Source organism: Cherax quadricarinatus, chromosome 16, assembly GCF_038502225.1.
Source record: "Cherax quadricarinatus isolate ZL_2023a chromosome 16, ASM3850222v1, whole genome shotgun sequence".
NCBI classification, from domain to species: domain Eukaryota; kingdom Metazoa; phylum Arthropoda; class Malacostraca; order Decapoda; family Parastacidae; genus Cherax; species Cherax quadricarinatus.
Window position 1 is genome coordinate 24763700 of NC_091307.1, and position 11048 is coordinate 24774747.

At 38.2% G+C, this 11048-nt stretch overlaps 1 protein-coding gene across 9 annotated transcripts in view; it reads right to left on the reverse strand.

Moving 5' to 3' along the window:
* The window catches only part of krz (beta-arrestin protein kurtz), a gene marked incomplete at its 5' end in the record, with an annotated part of 81243 nt that extends 71014 nt beyond the window's left edge, over positions 1-10229 (reverse strand). For all 9 annotated transcript variants that reach the window (XR_011392069.1, XM_070085490.1, XM_070085494.1 and 6 more), the window contains 4 exon segments: positions 2169-2253; positions 2386-2521; positions 6635-6813; positions 10039-10229. Coding sequence is in view for 8 of the 9 variants with exons in the window: in XM_070085490.1 (XP_069941591.1) it covers positions 2169-2253; positions 2386-2521; positions 6635-6813; positions 10039-10229 (591 nt within the window).
* Positions 10230-11048: the final 819 nt, after the last annotated feature.

An 11048-nucleotide genomic window follows, 5' to 3' on the forward strand; every position in this document is an offset into this window, starting at 1 on the left:
AAAAAAGACCTGGAAGACCCTATCAGAAATTCTGGGAACAAAAAAGATATCACGACATAGCGAAATAAAATTAGCAAAATCAGATGAACCCCAACTCCCACCAACAGAAACAGCAAACAGACTCAATGATTTCTTCTCCACTATAGGTCAAAACCTTGCCAATAAAATCCCAAGCTCAGATACCCCACCAAATGACTACCTCACTGGCAACTACCCGAACACACTGTTCCTAGCTCCGACTAACCCATACGAAGTCTCCCTTATTATCAACGCACTGAAAAACAAGGCAGGAGATTTAAATACCTTACCATCCTTTATATACAAAAAAGCGTCACAAGTACTATCACCAATGATTGCAACACTCTTTAACAAATCCATTGAATCCTCCACCTTCCCTACAGTTCTCAAAATAGCAAGGGTCACCCCGATCCATAAAGGAGGAGACCAAACAGAGTTGAATAACTATAGGCCAATATCCAATTTACACCCTCTCTCAAAAATCTTCGAAAAATTAATTCATAAACGAATCTACTCCTACCTCATCTCCCAAAACATTCTCAACCCCTGCCAATTTGGATTCAGGCCTAATAAAAATACTAATGATGCTATTATACACATGCTAGAACATATATACACTGCAATAGAGAAAAAAGAAGTCCCACTGGGGATCTTCATTGACTTACGTAAAGCTTTTGATACAGTTGACCATGACTTGCTCCACCTAAAATTGTCACACTATGGTATTAGAGGGCACTCCCTCAACTACCTCAAGTCTTACCTCAGCAACAGAAGCCAATATGTGTACGCAAATGGGGCAAGCTCTTCCGTACAACCAATTACAGTTGGTGTCCCACAGGGAAGTGTCCTTGGCCCTCTTCTCTTTCTCCTATACATAAATGACCTACCAAATGCTTCGCAATTACTCAAACCCACACTTTTTGCAGATGACACTACATACGTCTTCTCTCACCCGAGCCCAGTCACGCTAGCCAATACTGTAAACACCGAATTACAGAAAATATCTACCTGGATGAGGACTAACAAACTTACACTAAACATTGACAAAACCTACTTCATTCAGTTTGGTAACAGAGCTACAGATGTACCTCTTAACATAACAATAAATGGATCACCTATCACAAAGCTAACAGAGGGAAAATTCCTAGGAATCCACCTCGATAATAGACTCAAATTTCATACACATATACAACAAATTTCTAAGAAAATCTCCAAGACTGTAGGCATACTATCGAAGATACGGTACTATGTTCCACAGTCAGCCCTCCTGGCCCTTTATCACTCTCTTATTTACCCCTATCTCACCTATGGAATTTGTGCATGGGGCTCAACAACAATTAACCATCTCAGACCACTAATTACCCAACAAAAGGCTGCAGTTAGAATGATAACAAATTCTCACTACAGGCAACACACTCCACCAATATTCAAAACACTCAACCTACTCCCCATACAAAACATCCATACTTATTATTGCACCTATTACATACATAGAACACTTAACTCTGATATTAACCCTCCCCTCAAACATCTCCTTGCCAACCTCAACAGAACACATGACCATAACACAAAGCACAGATCACTCTTTGATGTTCCTCGTGTCCATCTCATGCTATGCAAAAACTCAATGCACATAAAAGGCCCTAAAATCTGGAATTCATTACCTGTAAATATAAAAGAAACACTACCTGTTTATAAATTCAAGTCTCTTCTCAAAGATCACTTACTCACTCAAAACCAAATAAATACTGAATAACTGAACCTTATAAATTGTATATCCTATATGTTACTCACAATTATATCACACAAATGTTAAACCTAGGACCCAATCTAACTTTATTATTTTTTTAAATACACTACCTAACAGAATACTCCATTCGACTGAATGTACAGCAATGCAAGCAACCATATGACCTGTCTTTGTAATACTCATTTGTGCTTTATAGTTATCTGTTTACAATAATGTTTTATCACTGATTTTATCATTGCTTAGTTAATCTTAAGTTAATTTTAAGCCAGCCCGTAATGCTATGCATATAAGTGGCTTTGGCATGCTGCTCTTACCTGTATTTTTTGTACCTCTGTTTGTATGCTTAAATTACTAAATAAAATTACTAAGGTTGCTAATCAAAAAGACACAAAACACTTACCTGATACTTTAATTTTCTTGACGCTCTTATTAGAATTATTCTGTATATGGACATTAACGGCTACTGTTTCTCCATGATAATATAACTGAAATGAAAAGATACAGGGAATCAGACAAGAGCAGAGTAAATTTCAGATATCCCCTTCAGCAGTGCTTTTTCACTTTTCATTGATCAGCATTTATGAAACCTGAATCCAACCATACACACACTTCTTTACCTCTTTGTCTAAAGAAGCTTCAAGATGTAGTTTGTTTGGGGACATCATAAACTCCTTGCTAACCTCCACACTAGGTTGGTCTCCCTGCTTCATGGGGGCATACATCACTTTCCGGATTGCCAGTCGCACCGAATTCCTACAAAGCAATAACCAATATAAGCCATATTAAAAAAAAAAAAATTATTGTTAATGCTGTACATCATATACTTCGGGTTATTAAACACCTCAGACGTGGAGTGTATACATTTTGTGCCTTTCAAGATACATTTTTACCAATGTGTGTGTGATTATACAGTGGACCCCCGCATAACGATCACCTCCGAATGCGACCAATTATGTAAGTGTATTTATGTAAGTGCGTTTGTACGTGTATGTTTGGGGGTCTGAAATGGACTAATCTACTTCACAATATTCCTTATGGGAACAAATTCGGTCAGTACTGGCACCTGAACATACTTCTGGAGTGAAAAAATATCGTTAACCGGGGGTCCACTGTATTTTGGACCTGTACACCACCATCAGAATCTTCAAAACAGTAGTAGTATAGTCTTTAAAAGACTGTTTCTATCCTATTAGGGCAACTGAGGCAGAGGCTCCAGTTTCTATCCAAGTATTGTGTACCTAAATAAAATTTACTACCACTCTTTTTCACTCCCTCACCTCAACTCCCCTCTGGTCAAAGATATTACACAAAAATTACTAAACATTCCCAATAAAAAAAAAATGAATTCTGTACAAATCACAAAGCGGATTAATCCCTACCTATCTTTCCATGATGACCTGCAAAAGCCATTAAAATTATCTAACCTGATATAACTGTTTTCATATTTACTAAATCTGCTGTGGTGTTTACCAATATAAATTGTCATATTACAAATTGTAATATTTGTAATATTGCAAAGGTTAGTAGATGAGTTTGGGAGGGTGTGTAAAGGTAGAAAGTTGAAAGTGAACATAGATAAGAGTAAGGTGATGAGGGTATCAAACTATTTAGATAAAGAAAAATTGGATATCACACTGGAGAGAGGGAGTATAGAAGAAGTGAATGTTTTCAGATATTTGGGAGTTGACGCGTCAGTGGATGGGTTTATGAAGGATGAGGTTAACCATAGAACTGATGAAGGAAAAAAGGCGAGTGGCATGTTGAGGTATATGTGGAGACAAAAAATGTTATCTATGGAGGCAAAGAAGGGGATGTATGAAAGTATAGTGGTACCAACACTCATATGGGTGTGAAACTTAAGTTGCAAATGCTGCGGCGAGGAGGCAGTTGGAGGCAGTGGAGATGTCCTGTTTAAGGGCAATGTGTGGTGTAAATATTATGCAGAGAATTTGGAGTGTAGAAATTAGAAGTAGTTGTGGAGTTAATAAAAGTATATTAGTCAGGGAGCTGAAGAGGGGTTTTTGAGGTGGTTTAGTCATTTAGAGAGAATGGATCAAAGTAGAATGACATGGAGAGCATATAAATCTGTAGGGGAAGGAAGGCAGGGCAGGGCTTGTCCTCTAAAAGGTCGGAGGGACAAGGGGCTTGGACTTCCAGCAAGATTGCATGAGAGTGTTAGATAGGAGTGAATGGAGACGAATGGTTTTTGGGACCTGACGAGCTGTTCTAGTATGAGCAGGGTAATATTTAGTGAAGGGATTCAGGGAAACCGGCTATTTTTATATAGCCGGACTTGAGTACTGGAAATGGGAAGTACAATGCCTGCACTTTAAAGGAGGGGTTTGGGATATTGGCAGTTTGGAGGGATATGTTATATATCTTTATATATGCTTCTAAACTGTTGTATCTGGGAACTTCTGCAAAGACTGATTATGTATGAATGAGGTGAAAGTGTTGAATGATGATGAAAGTTTTTCTTTTTTGGGGATTTTCTTTCTTTTTGGGTCACCCTGCCTCGGTGGGAGGCGGCCGACTCATAAAAAAAAAAAGGTAAAAAATATGATAAGGCTTAGAAAGAGGAGAGTGTGTGTGTGTACTCACCTATTTGTGGTTGCAGGGGTCGAGTCTTAGCTCCTGGCCCCGTGTGTGTGTGTGTGTGAGAGAGAGAGAGTGAGAGAGAGAGAGAGAGAGAGAGAGAGAGAGAGAGAGAGATAGAGAGATAGAGAGAGAGAGATAGAGAGATAGAGATAGAGAGATAGAGATAGAGAGATAGAGAGAGAGATATAGAGAGAGAGAGATAGAGAGAGAGAGATAGAGAGAGAGAGATAGAGAGATAGAGATAGAGAGATAGAGAGATAGAGATAGAGAGATAGAGATAGAGAGATAGAGATAGAGAGAGAGAGAGATAGAGAGAGAGAGAGAGATAGAGAGAGAGATAGAGAGATAGAGATAGAGAGATAGAGATAGAGAGATAGAGATAGAGATAGAGAGATAGAGAGAGATAGAGAGAGAGAGAGAGAGAGAGAGAGAGATAGAGAGAGATAGAGAGAGATAGAGAGAGATAGAGAGAGAGAAATAGAGAGAGAGAAATAGAGAGAGAGACAGAAAATCTTCAGATGCTCTCCTTACTAACTTTTTTCTTTAATAGCATGAGCCTGGAGGCCCACTGAAGTGATCCTCTTGTCTTTAATTCTGTTGTTTTGTGTGACCATTTGGAACATGTGTAAAGGGTGGAGTAACCTAGCTAGGTGATCTGTTCAAGATGTAATTTATCTCAGTTATGACTACCACTTCTTAAATTCTATTATTACTTACCTCCCACGTTCAGACCTATCTTCTGATCTTCCCTATTTTTCCACTCAGTTGTGACTTGATAATGGTCCAGGATAGACTAAATGTCATATCTAAAGTTCCCTTTCCTAAGTGTGGGTTTATATATAAATCATTTTGATAAATATTCAGTCCATTTTCAAAACTGAATTGTATGGTTTATAACCCCTCATTGACAGTACGTTACAGTACCGCATTATACAATTTTCCAGTACTCGTATATTGTCTACTACATACCGTGTGCATTTTTGCAGTACATTTTTATTTACTGTTATATTCTAGTTGCACTGTTTCAACCTGAATGCAATTTCCCATGCAAATCAAAAACTTATTTTAAATAATTTAACCCTCTGACTGTCGCAACCCAAAATCCTGAAGTGTCTCTTGGTGTCGAATAATTTTTTGGAAAAAAAAAATAAATTTTTTTTCTTATGAAATGATAGAGAATCTTTTCCTGATGGTAATGACACCAAAAATACGAAATTTGATGGAAAACCTACAGAATTATGCTCCCGCAAAGTTAGCAATCTTGGCGATATATACACATCAGCGATTTCACCAACTTTGAGCCCTATTTTCGGCCAAATCCATTGTTCCAGTCGACCAAACTCATTGCTATTTCTTTAGAACTCCATTTTTACTATCAACTGAGTACAAGAAAATTCCCATTTACCGATTTCAACTACCCAATAAAGTGGTCAGAAATTGGCAATTTGGCCAATTTCACGCAAATTAAAAAAGATGCCAATTTCAAAATAGGGTCCAGAATAAACAATGTAGACATTCTTGGCACTAAAATAACATATCCTCTGTTCATTAGTCACATCTCTAGGCCCCTCTTATATTACTATTGCTTTCTATTTTGATTTTTTATTCACACAAAAAAATAGAAGATTTACTGTTATGCAGACTACTGCATTATTGTAAAAATGGTATAAATAATATCAGTGCACTAGTGAAAGAATATTAGACTCCCCAGTTGATGTGTATTGGACGTGTGGTGCGATTTGCTTACTCTTGAACATTGGTAAAAATCGAACATTTCCGCTACCTTGAGCTCAATTTCAAGGTCGTTTTCATAGTGAAACTAATCAAATTCATCTCCATTTCTGTAATATGTTTTCCATTCTATCAAATGAGACCAAGAAAACGAGAATACAACCATAAATACTATAGGAAAATACACCTCGAGGTCGGTGTTTTAATCCAAAAACACGGTTGGAGTTTTTTCTCTCATTATGCACTGCGTGCTGCAGGATTTTTTTTATACAGTGAACACTGACTACACAGACCCATTCTCTCACATGTGGGCCTATCAGCTTTCTCCTGCCTTATTTGAAGCCGCTAGAATTATTGAGTATATAGTATACGTATGTCCGAAACACTGGCTCATAAGACGTATATATACAGCCGAAACAGTCAAAGGGCTAAACACAATTTTAACACTTGGAAAATAAATAATTCTTTGCATGTTGATCTAAACAAAAGATGATAACAATATATTAAGTGCCTGTTTATATTGCGAGTTTTGTGTACCTTTTATGGGGTTTGTCATCCACAGAGTCCCCAACATATGCCTTCAGTTCATAATCCACCCCACAGGGTTTGCCCATATCCCCAGGTGCTGGTTGCAGTGTAACTGATGCTGGGCAGTGTGGGGGAAGCTCAAAGAAGAATGGAAAGGCATTTGGTCCTAATTTCTTGATGAGGCGTTCCTAAAGAAAATTAGGGTTATTATTACAGTGTATTCACAAAAAAGCACTAAATCTACAGGAGTCATTCAATTTTGGTGAAGATATTGAACTCTGCTAACTAAATTTAATATTATGCTTTACCAGAATAATTGTCTTAAGGTTGATTTTTAGGGGGTCCTGCAAACGTCTTAGATAGAAGCTTGGTCAGCCAGGCTATTCATGTTTACAGCTGGCAATCCGATGTAGGCCCCACAGACTGTTCAATCCAGCTCCTCAGAGCTGGGGTACATACCCAAGATACAACAGGCATTACTCCTCTGAACTGCAGCACTGAACTGCTGAAACAGAAATCGGCTGCCCTGGGTTCCTTATATATATAACAGAAGCAGACTTAAAAATGTTAACACTTGCTTATAATCATCTGTTACTTAACTCACAACAAACCTGTTCTGTCAGGTTTAGGATTAGTTGACCATAATTATAACAGCTTTGAGAAGATTTTAAAACACTTCTGGATTTTGTACCTAAATATCATGTAAATCCTTAAACACAAATGTTACACTGATCAAGAATAACAGATACATTTAAAAAAAAAAAAAAGTCAACACTTCAAAAGTCAATGAAAAACAAGATTAATATTACTATGTATTCATGGGAAAGCTCTAAGCCTTTTGTAAAACTCTCGCAGCTCAATCACTACAAACTGGCATAGTGCCTGATAACTGGAAAATGGCAAATGTAATACGTACCTATTTACAAGGCAGGTGACAGGTCCTTGGCTTCGAACTATAGACCAATAAGCCTTACCTCCATAGTGAGAAAATTTATGGAATCAATAATTGTCAAGCAATTCGTAGCCATCTTGATAGCCACAGATTGATTAATGAATCTCAACACGGTTTTACAAAGGGGCGTTCCTGTCTTATGAATTTACTAACTTTTTTCACTAAGGCGTTTGAGGAGGTAGATCATGGTAATGAATATGATATTGTGTATATGGACTTCAGTAAGGCTTTCGATAGAGTTCCACATCAGAGGCTATTGAAGAAACTTAAGGCACACGGAATAGGAGGAGAAATTTTTTCCTGGGTAGAGGCATGGCTAACAAATAGGTAGCAGAGTGTTTGCATAAATGGGGAGAAATCAGAATGGGGGCATGTCACAAGCAGTGTTCCTCAGGGGTCAGTGTTAGGCCCGTTGTTGTTCACAATTTACATAAACGACGTAGATGAGGGAATAAATAGCGACATAAGCAAATTTGCTGATGACACCAAAATAGGCCATCCATTTCATTCTAATGAGGACAATAGAACACTCCAGGATGATTTGAATAGACTGATGCAATGGTCGGAGAAGTGGCAGATGCAGTTTAATGTTGACAAATGCAAAGTTCTAAATGTTGGACAGTTAAATAACCATGCCACATATAAACTAAATAATGTAGATCTTAATACTACTGATTGCGAAAAGGATTTAGGAGTTCTGGTTAGCAGTAATCTAAAACCAAGACAACAGTGCATAAGTGTTTGCAATAAAGCTAACAGAATTCTTGGCTTCATATCTAGAAGTATAAATAATAGAAGTCCTCAAGTTGTTCTTCAACTCTATATATTCTTGGTTAGGCCTCATTTGGACTATTCTGCTCAGTTCTGGTCACCGTATAACAGAATGGATATAAATGCTCTGGAAAACGTACAGAGGAGGATGACAAAGATGATCCCATGTATCAGAAATCTTCCCTATGAGGATAGACTGAGGGCCCTGAATCTGCACTCTCTCAAAAGGCGTAGAATTAGGGGGGACATGATCGAGGTGTATAAATGGAAAACAGGAATAAATAAAGGGGATATAAATAGCGTGCTGAAAATTTCTAGCCAAGACAGGACTCGCAGCAATGGTTTCAAGTTGGAAAAATTCAGACTCGGGAAGGATATAGGAAAGCACTGGTTTGGCAATAGAGTCGTGGATGAGTGGAACAAACTCCCGAGTACAGTTATTGAGGCTAAAATGTTGTGTAGTTTTAAAAATAGGTTAGATAAATACATGAGTGGGTGTGGGTGGGTGTGAGTTGGACCTAACTAGCTTGTGCTGCTGGGTCTGGTGCTGTGCTCCATCCTTGAGTGGAGGTGACCAGACTGGGTGGGTCATTGAGCTAATCGGGGGGAGGGGGGGGTCATTGGGCTATCCCTTGGGGGGGGACATGGACCTGTTCTGCATGGGTCAGTAGGCCTGTTGCAGTGTTCCTTCTTTCTTATGTTCTTATTATATAGCATTTCACCCACAGTGATGCTTTATCAAGTGATGCTGTATTGCTTTATAAAACATACAAGCATCCTGACATCAGATCAAGTGATAGAGTGGTCAGTGAAGGCAAAACAGGTGACACCAAGAAAGGGCAGACCCGGGATGCAGTTGATTTTAACATGAATTTAAATGTCATGGATAGGGAGAAAACTGTCCATCCGACCATTCCAAAACAATATCCCCACCTGCTTTTAACATTTCTATCTTGATCCCATCAATCCCAGCTGCTTTACCCAGTTTTATCCTACCCATAGCCTCATGCACCTTCCCCCCACACTCACATCTGGCTCTTTCTTGGTCCTAAAAGATGTCACACCTCTGCCCAATGCATGAAACCACTGTCTCCCTTTCTTCATCAACATTTAACAGCCCCCCAAAATATTCCCTCCATCTTTCCAATACCTCCACTTCCCCATCTAGTAACTCCCCTCTTTTGTTTTTAACTGTTAAATCTACTTGTTCCCTAGGCTTTCTCAACTTATTAATTTCACTCCAAAACTTTTTCTTCTCCCTCATTTGTTCTCATTTTGCATTCTATATGATTACAGAATGTGAACAAAAGCTAGCTATGTTACACAGGAGTGGAGAAGGAGGGGTAGGGTAATAATCAGGTTCAGCATCAGCACCAGAATTTCTACACTGGAGAGGCCTAGGGGTGGCTATCTGGTTGGAAGGGGGAAAATCTAGGAGATCTGTTCAGAAGCAGCATTATTATTATGATATTTTCATTTGGGGCAAAGCCCCCACTGGGACCACCTCTGATCAAGTTTGATCAGAGAATGGGAGTTGCTCAAATTCTTTTACTGACATCAAGCTCTTTCCCTGAATCATATGAAGACCTAGAGACTCAACATGTTAAGACAAATAAAATTTAATGGAAAAAAGCTCCTCCCCACCAAAGAAAAATTGCAGTTCACTTCCTGAAGGAAGACAGTAACCTACCTGTAATCTAGTTAGTGGCCTCTTATTCGCAGGATCAAGTGGAAAGATCTGCTCTGAGGCTAGATACAAATCCTTGCGAAAGGTGAGGCCTAAAACATCCAAATCTTCACGACCATAACGAAAAGCTGATAATACATGTCCGAACACTTTCCTGTCCTTCAGATACTCTGGATCAATGAGCACTACACCGTCTGCAAAAACAAGGAATTAGTACAAAAAATTCAATTGGACAAAGACAAAGAACTGTATCAGAGATTTGTGGAGAAAGAAAACAGAAGAGGAACTAGTTGTATTTCCAATGTTCCTCCCAGGAACTTCCTTCTAATAGCCTAAACTAAGTATTATGTAGCCTTTTCTCTATTCCAGACGTGACTGGTTTTGAGGATTATTCTACCTGTGCAGGCTACCTTGTTGACTACCTGCTGAACTGAAAGGTTAATGATAATGGCTCACAGGCTACATATCTATCACAACCTGACTGATCAAGCACTTGTAGTTGGTAGTAGTCTAGATTTCCCTTGAAGTTTTCTATCTTTAAAACTATCAAATGGTTATTGTATTACTATGCATAACCTCAGTGTCTTGCTTCCTCAGAAAACTTGTAAGCTTAGTTTTTTTTTTTTTAGATCTAAAACATTTCTCTTAAAACTGACAAGCCACATGGTAGACATATTTGACTGGTCAATTACTTCTTACAAATGTGAAAAGACCATATATAACGTTTTTATTAAAAGTAAGGTTGGATTAAAAAAAAATCCTATAATAATGACTTAAAATTGTGTGAATTTAATAATTTTCACTTCAGTTTTAATCAATGTCAAAAAGTATACATGAAGTAATTTTGAGCACTACCGAAAAATACAAAAGTCTTCAAAATTGCAAGCCTACTGCTCAGCTTAATGGTTTTACACTCTAGAGTTGAACCAAAAAATAAAAAGGTATGAGAAGAGAGCCATGGTTTGCTTCCAGTTAATGTGATAACTTTCAGTTAATGCTTCACTCAACACTAG